Source organism: Ammospiza caudacuta, chromosome 9, assembly GCF_027887145.1.
Source record: "Ammospiza caudacuta isolate bAmmCau1 chromosome 9, bAmmCau1.pri, whole genome shotgun sequence".
In the NCBI taxonomy this organism is placed as follows: domain Eukaryota; kingdom Metazoa; phylum Chordata; class Aves; order Passeriformes; family Passerellidae; genus Ammospiza; species Ammospiza caudacuta.
In genome coordinates, this window is record NC_080601.1 from 5724980 (window position 1) to 5744690 (window position 19711).

Genomic DNA, 19711 nt, shown 5'->3' on the forward strand with positions numbered 1-19711 from the left:
TAGAAAATAAGGGGGAATAAGCCACTGTCCAAATAAACTTGAGACATTTTATTTTTAGATTTAAAAAGAGAAAACTTGGCCATCTAATGTAGTGAGTATTCCATGCTGGCCTGATTTGTGGAATTAGAAAACTGGATGGTTCCCAGTTACCTGCAGAGCCCAGTGCTGCCTGCCCAGTGCCTTTCAGGGAGTCAGCTGGGTTAATCCCTGGTGCTTTGTCACAGCAACAGGTGCTTTATTCTCCCCCATGTTTCTTGCATGTTGTAACAGGAGACAGGAGAGGCAACTCTTCCTTAGCAGAGGATCTATTCCTGGCAAGCAGCAATGCTCAAGGTCTGGTTTGTTGTCAAATGGACCTGCTGGGGGCAGACTTGTGTGTGACCTTCATGTTGTAAAAACAAACAGATAAAGCTGGTTCAAGCCAGGGAATTTGTTTTATGACTTTAATTTGCTTTTTTTATTTGTCTGAGTCTCCAAACTGGCTCTTAAGACCTTTGCAGTTCCTTTCTTACATTCAGCTGGGCTGTGCCAAAATGATCTCAGGTATTCACTTGTGTCATGAGGGCTTTTCATCTGAGCCTCCACAGATGACAATGAACTCTCAAACCTCAGTATCACATTACTGAGTGTGCTTTGGAAACACTCCTGCCCTTGTTTTTATGGTTGTGCTGGTGGTGAACAACCCCCTAATCAGGTGCACAGGGCACAAAATGAATTTCATGTGCTTCCACAGGCAGCAGTAAGAGAAATTGTTCTTGCTTTGCTTTAACTTGTTTGTTGTGAGAATAAAAGAAAAGGACCACCTTGTGTTGGAGGAGCAGCCAGCCTTGTTTTGGAGGCTGTGAGGGAGGGACAGGGTTTATTCCTCTTGTTCTTGGGCTTTTGAGTGTGTCCACAATTACAGAGGAGTTAGATTAATGAGGAGACAGAACTGGCCTTCAGGAGCCACATTGGGCCTTCGAGGGCAAGGCAGGAGCTTTCAAAAAGGAAAATTAAAAAAAAAAAAGGAGGAAAAAAATTCCAGGGCTTCGAAGCTGACTTTTAGACATTTGGGGAATTTGCTAAATGATTCCTGAGGATGGAGGAATGTCTCTGGAGCTCCCGTTAAACAGTGATTCCCCAGAGGAAGAGTTTGGGTTTCATTTTTAAAGCATTTGCTGTTGTAAAATAATTTCCCAACCAAGCCTTACCCCGTGGCTAAATAGAAAACTCACTGTTGCACCCCACTGGTTTCCTCTCTGACTAGTGAACATTGCCTTGCAGGAATCCAGTACTTCCTGATTGGGTTCTTTTCCCTAGAAATAAATAAATAAAATAGAATGAGGGAAGTAAATCTTAAATGTGACAGTTCAATATTGGTTTTCTCCCTGTGTTGTTTAAATAACCCAAACATTAAGGAAGTGTCTGGACAAGGTGGAGCTGTAGATTACACCAAAGAGATAAAACCAAATAAATATTGGGAAAGGAAGGTGGCATATTGAGCACTGAGCAGAATAATCAAAAGGGGGAGTGGGAGATTGGGTCTGGGGGAGAGGCAGGAGGGAGGGTGATGGGGAGAGATCCATCAGGGTCTGCTTTGGCTCATTGCATTCCAAACTGATCAATGAGAGCCTTGGCAAACAAGAAGCCCCAAGGGCTCTGTTGTGCTTCCCCAAACTCCTCATGCAGTTGTCTTTGCAGCTTTACCTGAAGCCCCTCCAGCTGAGTTCTGTGAAATGGGGAGTGAGAGGAGGAGAGAGGGCTGGAAGCTTCATTTCATGTTGCTCTCAGGCAGCTGTTTGCACATTGCTCAGAAATGAGTCTGTCACCATATCTTACTTACAAGCCATTTCTCAGCCCAGCACTGTCTGTTCTCCTTGGTTGCTTTATTTCTGTGATGTTTTTCTTTTAAAACAACTGATAAATTGGCTTTTAGCTGCTCAGAAAACCAGCCTTCTGTTAAAGGCAACGAGAGCTGAGGGGCCTTGAGGAAACTCCACAGTTGCTGTTGCTTCAGCTCTCCTTGTGTTTGGGGCAGAGGTAGAAAGATGAGCAAATTCTGGTGGAATTTCCCTTGCAAGGATCCTTTGAATGTTATAGGAAAACAAAGACATGGCTTCCCTGACCAAAGAGGTTTTTGCTTTGGGACTTGCAAAACAAATGGAGGAAGGAGAAAAAGAGCTTTTCCATGGCCAGTAACTGCAATTGCCCAGCAAATTGCAAGGCACACTAATTCTGCCTTCATTAACAGCTACTGAGGAGAGCTGGGCATTAGAAGAATAAATTGGTGTTGTTTCCACAGTTGGACTGTAGCTGTGTCTGGATGTAATTCTCCTGGCAGGAGGGTTAAATAACATTGGCTGAAGCCACAATAATTATCCTTTTGCCAGGGCTCTCCTAGCAGACCTGCAGCTCCTTCTCCCACCACAGCAGGTAACTCTCATTTAGGATACACTCACCTCTGTTATTTTTTTCTGTCTTGTGTGTAGGGAATAAATTTCAAGCCATCTAACTCTGGAAATTGTGTTCTGGCCAGATATTGAGCTCTGTGCCTGTCCCTGGGATGGAGGGACCTCTTCTCCCACACTGGGATGGATCCCCAAGGTCCCTTTGGACCATGACTTCTGAATAAATTATTCCTGGCTGAAGGAAAGTCTTCCTTCCCCCATCCCTGCCATGGGTGAAACCTTTACCTCAGCAGTGGTGCCTCCGTCCTGCTGTGCCCTGTGCCACAGCACCCATTCCCACAAGAAAAGGTTGCTTTGAGTTTATATTTGTAGTCCTGTTCATGTTAATTTTCTCTTCAGTCTTTCAAGACCCTCCATGGTCCATCTCACCCTCACTGTTTGGAGCAGGGATGTCTCCCTGCCTTTCTGCCAGCCCAATCACTGCTGTGGCATTTCCAAGATGTGTCTGAGCAGCATCTTCCAAGGAATATCCCAGCTTCCAAACACAAGCCTGGCTGCTTCCTGGCACAGGGAGAGCCCTCTGGCTTGGCATCCCACTTGTGCCAGGCTGAAGGACAGAAATGGGAATGGTTTTTCACAATTGGCAGTTTGGGATGTTCCCAAGTGATTTGAAGACTCTGGGGCATGGGAGGCTCTGTCAGCCTGCACCCTTCACCTGGTCTTCCTCTGTTCATCTCTCAGATTGATGGGATGGGATGGGATGGGATGGGATGGGATGGGATGGGATGGGATGGGATGGGATGGGATGGGATGGGATGGGATGGGATGGGATGGGATGGGATGGGATGGGATGGGATGGGATGGGATGGGATGGGATGGGAGAATTCAGGGATCCAGGGACAGCCACAGCTTCTCTGGGCACCCTGTGCCAGGGCCTCCCCACCCTCCCAGGGAAGAATTTCTCCCTGGTATCCCAAGCTGACACACTTGCCTTATTTCAGAGTTAGTTCTGATCCTTCTTTGTGAGAAGAAATAACCCATTTCTCCTCTAGAACCTATGATATTGTGGCTCAGTGCTGTGGGCTCAGTTTTTTAGCTGCCTGTTACTTACATTTCTGGGTTGATTAACATTAAAAAAACAAACTTGGTGTGATTTGGATTCATTTTCTGAAATGGTGGAGTAATAATGAAAGGAAAATATCTGCAACATTAAGTTTAATGGGTTTTTTTCCCTTATATTTACTGCAGCTGGGGCTCAGCCATCTGTATTCTATGGATAGCTGTCTCTGCTTCAGGACTCTGTTAATTGGGGATTGATTCACTTTCAGGGTACTGTGGCCTTTGCACATCTATTTTTCTTCATTTTGAGATAAATGGAGAAGAAGCAACCCTAGGATATTTAACTCCAAATAACTGATTTTTCCCAGCTGAGTTCCTGATCCTTCTTCCCACACTGGAGTTGCTTGGGGAGTTATTAAGCCTTGGGAGCCATGAGCTGCTTTGTGTATAAATTCCCACCAAAAGACAAGATATTCCAGTGTTTTCTAAGGAGTAGCCAGAAGTTTTACTTCCTCCTCTAAGTAAGATCACCAAAAATCACCCTGTTTCGGCAAAGAAATTCCCAGCTCCATGGGGAGGGAGCAGTGGATATACTCCAAAAGTGTGTTAAGACTTTGGTTTTCTTAAATGCAGTTCCTCTGCTGGAGGTCAGAGAGCAAGATACACTGAGAGGGGTCTCCAAATGTTGAGTTTTTGGGAAATAAAGGATCCCAAATGAGCACAAACCCACGGAAATGTGGCCTTTCTCATCAGCGAGCTTTTAATGTCTTTCAGAGTGCATTGCTTCTGCTGAGAGCACAGGGCTGTAAAGAGCAATTGAGTGCTGCAAATTGGTCCATTGAATAATTGAAAATAGTTTAAAATGGCATCATTGGCTTAAAGATGTCTAATGAAGCCATCTCATCCCTCAGGGCTTCCCAGGGGCTTTGCCCTGCTGGATCCAAGTGGGTTTTTTCCTTGTGGTCAGTGCTGCTGCTTGTTATTTGTTTGCTGCTGGAGGACACTCATCTCTCCACCATTCCTGTGTTTGGGTTCTGCTTTATTTGCTTTCTTTCTGTCCCCAAATATTTGATTGGAACAAGTGAATCAAGGAAAGTGTTAATTGCCCTTTGCACTAAATCATGGGTTAGTTGAAAAAACAACTTGGCATGGACAGCTGATGCAATTATGGATCTGAAGGATCATTTAATCCAGATCTTTGCATCTATCTATGCCTAGGTCTGTATATATGAGTCTTTCCATATATCTCTGAGCTAGGAGTTCACTGATAGTGGTGTGGGCTTCAGCTCCACATTTTCACTCATGTTGGCCCAATGGAAGGGATTGGAAATTGGTGATTTCTACGGTCCCTTCCAATCCAAACTATTCCATGCTTCCATGTTAATGCTTTGGAGGATCCTCCTGAACATCTAAAGATAGAAATAAAGCTAAAAAAGAAACTGCAGTTGCCCTGAACAGTTTCTGCCTCATTGCCCAAGGGAAATCAGTTGCAGTGAAGCAGTCTCTGTTTTTAATAATGTGGAAAAGGATGGTGAGGAGACAGCTCACACAACCAGAGAGAGCTGGGAATGCAGCAGAGCACTTGGGGGAAATCCAGAGGTGGTTTTCCCTTACCAAGGCAGGCATTAGGCCATATGAGAACCAAAGATCCTTTAAATGGCTTTGGACACCACTGCAGGAGGAATTTTGGGTTTGTTTGGAGGCATCTTGATTAAGGAGGCAGTGGGGAAATTTAGAGATGCTGCAGCTGGAAATGGTAAAATTTGGGGGGCAAAATAGAAGAGGGAGGGAAAGGCCACATTTAGCTGGGCAATCTGGTGTCTGCTGATTTTATGGTTTACAAGTTTGAGGGATATAAGTGCAGGAAGAGGAAGGGACTGGAGCTTGTGCAGGCTGAGGTGATGGGCAAGGCAGGCTCAGTGGGATTGGCAGCTCTTGGGGCAGCTCTTCCCACATAAATCCTGGCCAGAAGCATCCCAGCCAAGGGGAGAGGCAGAAATCATCTGAGCCAGGCCCCATAAATCCAGTCCTGGGCACCAGGGGTGTACATCTCTAATGAACATTCCTTCCTGAGCAGCAGTGGGATGAGCTAATTGTCTTGGGTGCCCTCTGGTTCCCCTGGCTCAGGGTCACATTGTTGGGATGGAAGTGTCATTCCAGGTAATTGGAGCTGGATATGTAGATCAAAGGAGGAAACCAGCCATGCCATTTATTAGCTGAAGGAGTGAAGTAATTGAATTTGCCAATTTAAATCCACCCTTCCGTGCCTTTAGAAAATACTGATCCTGCAGATTTTTGATGCTGAACTGCTCATTTAAATTTTGGAGGTGTTGTTCTCCTCTGGGGCTTTGATACATTACTCATGGAAATGTCTGTTTAGAGATGGAAAAGGAGGGAAATGGCCCTTGTGAGGGACAAGTGAGTATTTTACTGTGTTCATCATGTGTCTGCACAAATGGGGTGTGGTATTATCTATTTCCTTAAAAGGGGGAGAAAAAACCCCAACCGGTGACAGTTTTTCACAAGGAATAACAAATTTCCCAAACTTTAAATAAACATCATTATATCCTGGTAGAGAAAATGGAGTAAGAAATATGTCCCAATCTTTAAATAAACATCATTATATCCTGGTAGAGAAAATGGGGTAAGAAACAGGTGTTGACTGCTCTTTTTCTACAACCTTGTAACTACATGAGAGTTTTGTCTGTTCCTCGTCTTCCTCACAGAGGAAACACCATTCCCCTGGTGCCAGATTTTGGGGCTAATAAGAGGAAATTGCCTCCAGGCTTCCATGCAGTTAAAGTGAATAAAATTGTACATGTTCTTGAAATATTAAGGGGGTTGTTGGAAGCTTGTTGCTCTTCAAGAAAATGGAGAATTAATCACTGGAGACACTGGATGGATACAGAGGGGGCTTAATCCCTTAAATTGGATGTATCATTGGAGAGATTATGAAGGTGGTACTGGGGACTGGCTGTCCCCAGGTGAATTAACACTGAGTTAATGAGGGACAGCAGTGAAGGAGGGAGGAGCTGTGGGGGCCCAGCAGGGATGTGGCTGGAAGGGGGATGACCCAGCACGTGGCTGTGGTCACAGGAGAGGCTGCTCCTGCACGTGGTGTCCGGAATTCCAGGCTCGAGGGCTTGGCAGGGGGAAGTTGGAGGTGCAGGATGATAAGAGCAGCACCACGTGTGCTGGGGATATCAAGCAGGTCCTGACAGGCTGTCCCTGCCATCAGCCCCAGTGCCCTTACTCATCTATTTTGGGCACAGAGTGTTTGGGAAAAGGGTCTCATTAACCTGTCTGCTGAATCCTTTCCTGATAAAGTGATAGTCATTATTATAGCAAGGAGAAAACACAGTGTGAAAGTTTTGAACTGGAGCTGTAAAAAATATCCAAAATCTAGTTCACTTAATTCCATATTCATTTCCTTTTGTCTGAGTGATTGCTCTTTGTCTCCCCTCTGCCACCCCCGTCTGGGAAGTGCCTTCCTACAGAAGAGTGGATGCAAAACCTCATTATACCCTGAGCATCCACTGGAAACATTAAAAGTTGATTATACAGATGAAATTAAAAAGAGCTGAACCTCTCCAGTGATCTACATTAGATGTGGGAAATGAAAAAAGCAGCTAAGTTTAACTGATCACTTGAGATGACAGCCTTAGCATTAGTTATAACCTTGAGGATTCCCTCGAAATCCCAGCAAACACCACAAATCCTGTAGGAGGTGTGTATTTGAAAGTAGCAGAGCATGATAAATCCTCATATATTAACTTAATTTGGGAAAAAATTGTGGCACTGCGTTGTAGCTTCAAACAGCGATGGGTTCCAGAGCCCAAAATGGAAATGTGCTGAAATCCTGTGGTGGGCTGCAGGGAAAAGAGCGTGGCTGGCTGGGAAGTGATGCCTTTGCAGTTCTGACTAAATAGACTGTGACAGCACAGGCTAAATGCAATGAAAAATGAGGTACAGCCACGTCTCAGCTCGTGAGCTGCAGCCCACAGCTCATCTCAGTGCCATGACTGGGCTCAGACAGGGTGGGCATGATTTGTTAAAATTTGTACAGAGAGGCAGGAGCTGAGAAGTGCCCAGATCCCAGCTCTGCTCCTCACCCATGGGAAGCACAAAGAGTGCAGTGCCTGGGGAACATCCTCTGGCCAAACTGGTGGTGGACTGCATGGAACAGTCTGGAGCTCTTGCTGCAGCTTCATTTTCTGTTAACTGTCATTGGAAATAACAGGTGGCATCTTGCTTTCCAGCTTTTCCCACCTGTAAATAGAATAAATGTTCCAGAAACATCTCCTCCTTACAACTCCTTGTCAAGACCTTTGGTGAAAGGAGTACCGTGAAGCTCATAGCTAGAGGTTCCTACAAGCTGCATTTCAACACTAAAATTGAAAGAATTGAGCAAAATTTCTTTTGGATAAAGTCATTCAGAACTTGTGCTGTTTTTTAATTGAGCTTTTGTATCTTTGCTAACTGGTTTTTGTGTTTTGTTGGTTTTTTTGTGTAGCTCCCCAGAGGAATTTTGAAATTGCCTTTAAGATGTTTGATCTGAACGGCGATGGCGAGGTGGACATGGAGGAGTTTGAGCAGGCAAGTTGAGCAATGAGTGCTGTGGCACCTGAGCCATAAGCACAGCATCCCTCTGTGATGTTACTGCCTTCATTTTTGTGCTCAGTGCTGGTTTGCACCTTTCCCTTCTGTGCTGTGCTGTGCTGCTGTTTGTTTCTTTAAACTGCATGTGTCAAGAGAAAATTTTTCATTCAATCAGGACAAGCAGCAGGACAAACTCAGGTTTCCTGTGACTTTGCCACCAACATTCAAGGCCAGGCTGTGTGAGCTTTGGAGCAACCTGGTCTGGTGGAAGGTGTCCCTGCCTGTGGCAGGGGATGGAACAGGATGAGCTTTAAGGTCCCTTCCAACCCAAACCATTCTATGATTCTGTAACATTTTCTTTACAAAAAGTCACCTTCAAGGTAGAAAAAGAACTTTTTTTCACTCTACTGATAAAATGGGATTTTGATCCTACTGCCTTCACAGCTTCTACTGCATTCCTTAATTTTGTCTTCAGAGAATAGCCAAGGTGAGTCTGCTTCAGAGGAGGGTTTATCCACTTATTCCAGTGTAATCCTAAAACGTGTTACTGAGAGCATATTTTCATTAGCCCTCTACTTCTTACAAGGCTTCATCAACACAGAGTTGGCTGCAGGTGTTTTAATGAGTTTAGCCTTCATGTCTGATACTGGTGAGCTCTTCCTGTAAGCTGTGATTTATGGTCGTGTCTGAGTGAGAATAGATTGAAGGCTTGAGCTGGCAGTGGGGAAAAGATTTGCCCTCCCCAGGCAGAAGAGTGTGATTTTCCTTGCCTATTTCTAGCCTTAAGATATTGGGAACTTATAAACACCCTGAAATCACATCCTGAATCACCAGTGTGTGCTATTCGTAAAAGGAAATTTAAATGCATTTGCAAAGTGCTACCCAAGAACAAAGCAGCCCTGGAGAATCCAGGGACAGATTCTTCCTCATGAGTTGGCTCCATGAGTAATTAACTGCAGAAGAGTCTCCACAAGGTCGTGCTTGGGGCACTTGCTATAAATGGGAAGAACTAGTGGCAAAGGAGGTCTGTTGAATTACATCCCTCTCTAATCTTTTTGCTGTCATCCTCCCTAAATTATTACCTGTGTGTATGATGTCATCATCACGAGCTTGCTCCAGAGCCATGGAATAGATCTGGGGAAGTGCAGGGGTTTAGATGCACACTTTGGACTCTTGAGGAGGGTGGAGTGTGTTGATTTGCAGTCTGACATCACTTCACTTGGCAGCTTGAAATGTAAACCTGGGGTTTTGGTCATGTTCCTTCCTCTTGGGGTTCTGTGGCTGAGATGACCCCGAGGTATTAAAGAGTCTTTTCCCAGCCCTGTGACCAAAGAAGTCTCAATTCCTTGGTTCTGCTTTTCAAGGTTGTTTAATTTCTCTTATCTGTTACATTCTCTCTCTGACCTGCTGAGCTCTGTCCAGCAAGTCGGGTTGTGGCACAGTCACTGCCCTTGGGGTGGTGTTGACTTTTTATACTACAAACTACGTGTACTTTATTTACAATAATTCTCCAATACCTATCACCTATGTTAGACAGTCTGTCTCTACCCTTAACCAATCAAACAGTGTCACCATCACAGCAGAAGATGGAGGACAAGAAGAAGAAGGACAGGACATGCCCAGATTCCTCCATCTTGCCTCTTGAGCCCCCATTCTATAACCCTAAAATTCTACTTTCTCACCCTGTGACAAATTCACTGTCATTTTACTCAAACTCTTGTGGCTTGTAACTCTTCACACAAAGTTGATAATTGTTTCCATGGGCTAAAATCAAAGGCACGGGTGTTTGTGACTCCATGCCAAGGTCTCTGAGCCCCTGCCAGGGTCTGGAATCACCCAGGGCAGCCAGAGGAACGTCCTGGGTCCCAGCACCCTTCTTTCCCCAAGTAAATCCACAGTTCTTCTATCTGCATAGTGCATGGAGACAGCACTCCACTGCAGCTATGTGATCATATTGAACAGCCCAAAAGGTGATTTATGGTAGTTGCAGTGTTCTAGAATGAAATCAATTATGGAGATAGATGAATTTAAGAAAAGCAGAGAACAATTAACCTCCTACTAAAAATGCAGTGGTGCCAAGGTGCTAACTCAGGTGTCACATTTGGCTTTTTTATTAGAGCCACCTAAAATGAAAAAGGAACATTTCTACAAGATGAATGTTTCCTAATTGCTGTGAAGATGAGGGTACAAAATTGAATTCAATTATTTAAAATCATCCAGTAGACCAGGGGAAGTTATGCATGCATTAAGTCACATAAATATCCTTAGGAAGGGGAAGGTATTTTTGTTAAGCTGGTTACCTGTGTCACTGCTTGTATAGAAAGGAATAAAGTTCCTGGTTAGCATCAGAATATTTGGGTGAAGGCTGAGAGTAAGAGGATGAAGGAGCTGTTTTGGAAAGTGAGAAGATATCTGTGAAGATACTGATTTGCTGCCAGAACAAACACAGCTCCAGTGGGAGGCACATATATCTCATTATGCAAACATCTAACATTACAAACAATTGTTTATATGATAAATCCTGTTTTTCACTCCTTATGGAAATACCTCATGAAGAGTATGTAGGATGGCAGGGTTTGCAGCTCTGTCCTGTTAATCTCACCTGGCAGGAGCAGCTGGAACTGACCCTCTCAGGGATTGTGCAACGCTTTAAAAGAGCAACATCGTTTTGGGGAGAATGGATGGAAGAAGAGGGGGAAGAAAAGGACACCAGGGAAGCATCATTCCATCCTTGCTAGCTGTGAGCACGTGGGAATGAACTTCCTATTCCTCCCTCACACCTTCTCTTTGGAGGCAGCCAACAGCAGGTCCCTCTTCTCACTGATCTTTGAAAACCTCATCAGGAAAGAAAATTACTTCAGTAATTTAGCTCATATGTGACTTAGCTTTAACTAATTTATTAGGCTTTAACTGCCTAATAAAAAACCAGTTCATTTCTTCTTGCCTTGATGAAGAATTTCAGGGTTTTTATCCAGTTGAGGCATGTGGTTAGTGCTTAGTCTTGAATAATGTGGTGCTTGCATCAGTATTGCCTTCAATTCTTCATCCTTTGGCATATAAATTGTTAGTTTACTCCTCTGTTTTTAAAGAAAAGCTGGCTGAAAAGTAGAAAACGTGCATGCAGTGTTACTGGTGATTTCTCTTTGAGCCTTTAACTCTTTTAATATATATATTTTTTCCCCTCATCTGGTACAAAAGATGAAACATGACAAACACTAAGGCTGAAATAGGAACAAAAAAGAGTGGAGCATCTCAGAGCTCCCTGTCCTTGCAGGATTGATGAGCTGGGGTGAGGGCAGCTCCTTGCAGTGGTGCCTCCCTTTCTGGATCATTGAAAGGATTACCCAATACAGGGACTGCTTCAATCATTGTGGCTCCAGTGCCCACAGGTGGATTTTCAACCTGTCCAACACTTGTTACAGATGGGAGAGGAAAAAAGAGCCCTAGGATTCCACATAAATAACAGGCAGGAAAAGCTGCTCTGTGGAGCAGTCTGCAGTGTGGTAAACACTGATGTAGAAACAGGGGCACTTTTCCAAGCTGGCCTTAAATTGCCTTGCTTCAGACAGTTTATAAATATTTGTCTCCAAACTGTGCTGCATGCAGAGCTCACAGTTAACAGTGAAGCACAAAGCAAACTGAGGAGTTGCTATTTACAGTGGAAAAAACAGAGAATTCCTGAATAGTTTGGGTTGGAAAGGACCTTAAAGATCATCTCAATCCAACCCCCTGCCATGGGCAGGGACACCTTCCTCTGTCCCAGGTTGTTTCATGTTCTGTCCAGCTTGTCCTTGAGCACTTCCAGGAATGGGGCAGCCACAGCTTCTCTGGGCAACCTGTGCCATGGCCTCACCACCCACACAGAGAAGAATTTCCTCTCAAAATGTAGTCTAAAGCTCCTCTCTTTCAGTATAAAGCCATTACCCTTGTAAATAGTCTCTCTCCATATTTCTTGCAGGCTCCCTTTAGGCACTGAAAGGCCATAATTAGGTGACCCCACATCCTTCCTCACATCAGAGTAACCAAAAAGCCTCAAAACCTCTTTGCTGTACTTTTTTCCTCTTTTTTCTCTCCTCTAGTTGATTTTCTTTGTGGAAGAACAGGCAGCAGTCTCTGGTTGGGAGGCAGGGTTTCCAGCAAGGTGAACCCAGCAGCAATAGTGTGGTGTTTTCCCCTAGAGCATCTCCTTTGGGGCTGTTCCAGCACTCACTCTCATTAGGAAAAGGTTGAACACACTGAATACCACAATAATGAGGTTCTGGCATCCTTGTGACAGCTGGAGCTCTTGGCAGCTGCTTTTCTTCCTCCCTTCCAGCTTTTGTCAGCAGGGGGAAGAGGCTGATGGCAAAGCAGGGGTGGTTGCTGGAGCTTTGGGAAGCCTGGGCTGTCAGGTGGCTTTTTTCCCTTCTATTTCAAACTTGTTGTCCTTAATATGAATCCTTTTGCTGCCTTGTTGGAAAAGGTAAGTTACACACAGAGAATAAGCATGGCTTCTCATACCCCAGCAATAATCACTCAGATGGACTTGGTAGCTTAGTGAGATACCTGAGGATGGAGAGAGGGCATGGCTGCATTTGGCTTGGCCACCCCCTTAAATATGCCCAGAACACTTAAAATAACACACTCTTGGATTTTCAGGCTGTCACATCCTTCATGGTCAACCTTTTGGCATCTTTTATGGAGTAGGGAAGTTCTTTTGAAGAGCCTTTTGTGCTGGGTGGGACAGCCCCAGGGATGGAGGAACTTCCAACTGTGGCAGAGAGTAGCAGGCAGCAAGGAGAGGGTGCCCTTAGGTTGAAAACCCCAGGATTTGTGCATGAGTGGGAAGAAATGTGTTGTGAGCTCACAAGGATGGGCAGTAAAGGAGTGGAAGCTCTAAAACATTTGAAGAGTTTTTTCTTCCCTATAATCCCTGGATGTGGACAAAATCTTTTATTTAAGAAAAGTTTGGATGTGGCACTGGGTGCCAGGATTTAGTTGAGGTGTTGGGGCTGGATTGGACTCAATGATCTTGAAAGTCTCTTCCAACCTGGTAATTCTGTGAATTCTGTGCTTGCTGCAGCTTCCACACCTCCTGGGATTTTGTTGGGAAGAAGCTGCTCTGCTGACCAGGGCTGGGATCAACTCTGGAATGATTATCTGCAAGCTGGCTGAATTGTTTCCTAAAACTCATTTTAAGCATTTGAAAAAGCCAGAGCCTAGGTTGGCCAGAGAGGCTGTGGACTCCTCATCCTTAGAGGTGTTCAAGGCCAGGCTGGACAGGGCTTGGAGCGAGCTGGTCTAGTGGGAAGTGTCCCTGCCCATGGAAGGGTTTTGGAACTAGATGGTCTTAAGGGTCACTTCCAGCCTGAATCATTCTGTGATTCTCTAAAGCTCAGCCAAATTTTTTAATTGTTGTGTCTCCTGAGAATTGTTTTAGAAGGAAAAGAAAGAAGGATTGTGGAAACCCAGAGCACCAGGAATATTTCTCTGTCTGCTCTGGGGTGCCCTGACCCCCAGGGCAGCACTGACTTTGTCCCTCATTCATGGAGGAAGTTTCCTACACTCCAGAATAGACTGGAACCCACAAAAGTGTGCAATATATTATAGAGAGCAGTGTAGGTGTATCACTTGGTGAGAAATTGAGGGTTTGGGATTCTTAGTGTGCTGTGGATGGAAGCAAGGTGGAGGGCACAGGGTGTCATCCTGGGTTTCTTCTTCATGCTGCTTCTTCCTCCTTCTCCATGGGTTTGGGTGGCATTTTGTAATTGGGCAGAAAAGTCCCCATTGCAGCTCTTTGGGATCAGCTATTGGGTTAAAAGGGAAAATAATCCAGGTGTCAGTTCTTCATTGGATAGTTTAGTCTTAAAAGCCCTTGGAACAAGAGATTGTTGGCCATTTGGTGCCTTCTAATGAAAAGCTGCTGAACTCACAGCAGTGAGACTGTTTTACTGATAAGAAATAATAAACACCTGAGTCTCAACATGAGCTACTGTCTCAAGTGCCTTCCGTCCAGACCCAGATGAGAGGAATGGAAGATTTGTCTTTCCAGACAAGCTGTGGGTCTGCTGGTAGATAAAACCAGCACTGGGAGATAAACAATGGGAAGGATTCCACTGATTGATGAATGGAAAAAGATATTTGCTTTTACAAATAAACTTTAGGTCTGCTGATCAGTGAAATTAGACATTGAAAGGTGACAGAAACAATGGAGAAGAAAAACCCCTAAATTCCATGAGAATTAAAACTTAAAAGGGAGGGTTATACATTAGAGGGGAATCTTTGGTGACCCTGAGATGCATTAGAAAGTCTCTTTTCCCAGCCCAGCAGCTGAAGAAGGAGTCAGAACTCTTCAGTTCTCGTTCTCAAGGTTGTTTATTATTTCTTATCTATAAAATTCTTTCTCTGGCCTGTCCAGGTCCATTCAGCAGGACAGACAGAGACATTCTACCTGCCCCTGAGGTCGTGTTATCTTTTTATACTAAAAACTACCTGTACATTATTTACCATAACTTCCCAATACCTATCACCTATGTTAGACAGTGAGCTTCGAAACCAATCCAAAAGTGCCAACATCACAGCAGAAGATGGAGGCCAAGAAGAAGAAGAAGGAGAAAGGCTGGACACGCCCAGATTCCTCCATCTTGTCCCCTGAACCCCCATTCTAAAAACCCAAAAAAATCTATTTTTCATTCCATGACAAACTAATTATTATTCTACTTGTACTTTCATGGCTTGCAAATCTTCATATAAGGTTGGTAATTTTTTCCATGGGTCATAATCAAAGCCACAGATGTTCTGGGCTCTGTGCCAGGGTCTCTGAGCCCCCTGGCAGGGGTCCTGACAATCCAGGACAGCCAAAGGGATGTCCTGAATTCCAACATGGTATCAGGCGTTTTGGGAAGTCTGTACCTTCCAAGTACCTCAACCAATGGGGAAAGAGAGAAGGGAAATGGGGCTGGGAAATTGGGATAAAAAGGAGGCTGCATCCCCCAAAAATTGGAGGGATCCCAGGGGAATGTCCCATGCCTCTCCCTTTATTCATATAAAGTGAAAGGACTCCTCTGTCTCCTTTTTGGACATAAACTGTCGCTGACATCTTTTATGAAAAATCCTTTCCTTAGGATTTTTCCTCCTGAGAAGCTGAGAGCCTCTGGAACAAAATGTAAACATTGATTATCTGCTGCTGTGGAATGCAACAGGTGGATCTGGGATTGGCCCATGTTGGTTGTTTCCAATTAATGGCCAATCACAGTCAGCTGGCTGAGACACAGAGCCCCAGCCACAAACTTTTGTTACCACTCTTTCTTACTCTATTCTTAGCTAGCCTTCTGATGAAATTCTTGCTTCTATTCTTTTAGTATAGTTTTAATATAATATATATCATAAAATAATAAATCAAGCCTTATGAAACATGGAGTCAGATCCTCATCTCTTCCCTCAACCTGAGACCGCTGTGAACACGGTCACAATAAACCTCTGATGTTTGTGGATTCATTTTCCTAGCACAGAGAAACCAGCAGCTGGTACCCCCCCAGAGGATGCCACAGGCTCTTGACTGGTTCTGACGGTGCCATCTGGCTGTGTCTGTAGGTGCAGAGCATCATCCGCTCGCAGACCAGCATGGGCATGCGGCACCGGGACCGCTCCACCACCGGCAACACCCTCAAGACCGGCTTCAACTCCGCCCTCACCACCTACTTCTTCGGGGCTGACCTCAAGGGCAAGCTCACCATCTCCCACTTCCTGGACTTCCAGCGCAAGCTGCAGCACGACATTCTCAAACTTGAGGTTTGGAATGGTTGTTTTTGTCCAGGGGAGGGCAGTGCAGCATGGGTGTGCTTAGGGTGGGTGTGAAAAACGCCAATCACTTGGGTTTTTTTAATTTTAGAAGTTTAATGATAATAAAATGGTTATAAAAAGAGCAATATAGTTAGAGTAATAATAATTTGGACAATTTGGATTAGGACAATACGAGACAATAAAAACAAAGAGTTACAGACAGTCTGGGTATCTTTTCTGGGCAAAATAAGCCCATAAAAGGCCCCACATTAACAGAGGATTAACCCTTAAAAGCAACAGCCTGTTGCATATTCATACACCTCATACATGATGCATAAATTCCATTCAAACACAGGATTCTGTCTGGGCAGTGTCAGCTTCTTCCTCTGAATCCTGACAGTGTCTTCAGGGCTGAGCCAGGCAGGAAGAACTCAATAATGGAGCAATAAATTCTCTTTCTCTGAGAGATTTGCATGTCCTGTGGCTGCTATCTGGTGCAAGACCTTTCTTTATAAAAAAGTATCTTACACAGCATAGTTTCTATTTTAACATTATGTTATAACCTAAAATTATATTTAACACACCACTTAAGAAAATTAATACAGCATTACTTTTTAACACAACACATATAATATTCATTTGAATATTTGTGAAAAGCCAATCATAAAATACACATTTGTCATAGTGGGGCTTCTGGAGGAGGAGCAAGAGACTGAGAAGGGTACAAGGGGAATTTCTACAGCTGTGACTTACAGATCCAAGCTGTTTAATTCCTGATGGGCATTTCAGTGCCTGTGGCACTCCCCAAGGAACATCTCCAGCATTTGTTGGTGGCTGCTCTTGGTACATCCTGGGTGTGTGTTCCTCTAAAAGCCTGGCTGTTGCCTTGGCTCTGCTGATGGGGATGATTTAAGGGAAAAACAGCAGAGGTTGTGAGTGGCCTGTTGCTGCCTTGCTGAGGAAGGTTGGTCTGAGTCTTAATCAGTGAGCTGGGCCCTAAAGGACCAGGATTTATAACATTCCCAAAACTCTTCATTGTCACCATGATATTTGCTGAAAAATCCCTTTGCCAGGACTTCTTCTCCTGGGAAGCTGAGAAGCCTCAGAGAAAAATGAAAGCAATAATTATCTGATTTGCTTCTCTTGTGTTTTGCTGCTTTGGAATGTGGTTTGGTCATTGTTTTATTGGTTTCATGTGAATTGTTTTAACTTAATGACCAATCACAGCCAGGCTGTGTCAGACTCTGGAGAGAGTCACAAGATTCTTTATCTTTTAGCCTTCTCTCTGTATCCTTTCTCTATTCTTTAGTGTAGTTTAGTATAGTATTCTTTTATATAATATAATATCATATAATAAAATAATAAATTAGCCTTCTGAGAACATGGAGTCAGATTCCTTCATCCCTCCTCTGTCTGGGGAACCCCAAAAATACCACACTTCATCTCTGCTTTTGTCCCCATCTTTTCTGTTTGCTTCATTTTTCTGAATGTTTCTGCTGGGAAAGTGTTCGTGGCTTGTTTGGATCCTCCTAAATAGGTGGTCTCTGTTATGTGACCTCTGTTGTTCACTCCTGGATGTTTTATGAGAAATATTGTCCATCTCTAGTGAATTTAGTCTCCTTTTTAATTTGCATTACCCTGAGTTTTAACAGCAGCTCCCAGCCTCCTGCTCCTAGTCACAAAACCTGAATTTAATCATCACCCTTCAAAATTTGGTTCTTTTGTATAAAATCAGCAGAAGGACAGCAACAGGGGACTTGCTGGCCTGTCTCAGCTCCCAGGTAGAGCTGACTCAGTTGGAAATGGTGCCCATCACTGCATCAGGCTGCAGGGTTCAACCTGGCTTGAGCAAAACCAGGCTTTTATTTGCATTGGAAATCAGGATTTGTGCATAAGATGTCCCCCAGCCTGTCAGGATAACAGAATTCAGAGCTCTGTCTCTTCAGTCTGGTGTATTATTGCTCACATGCTCAGGTTGTGTGATCAGCGTTTTCTCAAATTCTTATCAAGTCAGTCATTGCAATTTAAAACTGAATTTATTCCCTTTTTCTTTTGGAATTTACAAATTCAAGTAAGGAACTGACCCAAGGACTGATTATTTTATTTTTGTGGAGGCAATTGCCTGGTTCACTGCCTTCATTTCCTGGCCATTAAAGCAGGTGCTGTGGCCCTGCCTTTGCAGGGGGAATTGGCTGTTCAAGACAATGTTCTTTGTGAACTGGGTCAGCTCCTCAGTGCCTCTGCAAATTGAAAGGAATAAAATACTCTTTAAGGTGAAGAAACATCAGGTGTAACTTGAATGTAAAGGCAAGAGAAGCAGAGATTTTTCTATGCCCTGTTTTCCTCTGCCCTGTTCACTCCAGGGTGGACACTGAGGTGTTCCTGACCCTGTGCTCCCTCCACAGCTCCGCACTCCCCTCATTAAGAGGCAATGGGGATTTTTCTTTCCAGTTTCATGATACTTGTTCTTCTATTTCTGCTGTGACAATTTAGTTCTTGATGATTTCAGTCAATTGTGCATCTCCTGGCTAATAGTAGTTGCTTTTCTAACAGATCATTTATAAAGTGGGGACAATAAAAGATATTTATATCTGGGTAAGTTATCAGATATCATAAATGCATCATTACTGACTCCCTGCCAGCACCAGGCTGATACTCATTTCCACTGAAACATTGATGGTTCTGCTCTGCCAAACTGAACTTTTCCTTGAGTTCATGCTACTAAAGCCCTGATTTTCCTGTTCCTAACTCTCATTGATTTAGGCAAAACTGGCCTATTTCTGTCCCCACATTATGCAATGGGGCTTCTCTCCTTTTCAGCTTTTATCTCTTTTGACCTGATCTCCCACCTTTCCTCCTTGCTTCACATTTGATGTGTTTGTTCACACTTAAGGAGCTTTTCCCAGAGTGTCTGGTGGGTTTGTGTTGTTCCTTTGCCAGGGAGTGCCCTGATGCCCTCAGCTGCTTGAAAAGCACAGCAATTCAGAGATGAGATTCTCCTGAGAAGAGAGGGGTTTACCCTGACCCATGTAAATCAGGAGAATGTGAGAAGTGGTGCTGTGCTGAACTCTTCTTCCCTCATCTGCTCATCCTCTGCTGGCTCAGTAAAACTGGAGCATGGCCTGAAGCTGGGATGTTGATTTGAAACCCAGTTTTTGTTCATGTTCAGAGCTCTGGGGAGGCCCTTGGGGAAATGCAGGTCTATTACCGCGACCTGTGTGGGTCGCAGTTGGTGAGAGAGAGACGGTGAATCTTGTATCTTGATCAGAAGGCTGAATTTATTAATATATGATATAATACATTATAATTATACTAAAAAGAATATAGAGAGAGGTTTGCAGAGCCGCTAGCTAAGCTGAGAAGAGATAGAAAAGAACCCACAACAAAGTTGTGGCCAAGGACTCAGTCCCCTGGCTTGAACTGGTGATTGGCTCTTAATTATAAACATAGAAAATGAGCCAATCAAGGTGAATCCTATTGCATTCCACATCAGCTGATAATAATTGTTTACCTTCTCTTCGGGGGCCTCTGGCTCCCGAAGACACAGAAATATGAAAGGAAGGATTTCTGTGGAGAAATGTCTGCGACATCTCACCTTTCTAAATTGTATAAAAATAAAAGAAAAATGCTGATGTGGAATGAACAGGAAATTCCTTCACCTATAAAATATAGAATACTAACAATTCACTAAAACAATCCTACAATATAAGAAAAATTGCAAGAAACAATGCAAAGAGAATTCAAGTCCATGCAGCTGAGTTTCAGGAACAGTCCATCAGCTGAAGTAGTTTCTTTTGGACATCTGAGAGTCCTTAGAGTCCTTTTTGTCCTGAAACAGCATAACACAATTTTAAACAATTTTAAACAATTTGAACAATTTTTAGAATGTCCTTTTCTGGCCCTTC

At 43.9% G+C, this 19711-nt stretch overlaps 1 protein-coding gene across 2 annotated transcripts in view; it reads left to right on the forward strand.

The window, feature by feature from the left end:
• The window catches only part of MICU1 (mitochondrial calcium uptake 1), a 95009-nt gene that overhangs the window by 47046 nt on the left and 28252 nt on the right, over positions 1 to 19711 (forward strand). For both annotated transcript variants that reach the window (XM_058810279.1, XM_058810280.1), the window contains 2 exons: positions 7960 to 8042; positions 15618 to 15815. In XM_058810279.1, coding sequence (XP_058666262.1) covers positions 7960 to 8042; positions 15618 to 15815 — 281 coding nt within the window. The remainder of the gene's footprint in view (positions 1 to 7959; positions 8043 to 15617; positions 15816 to 19711) is intronic.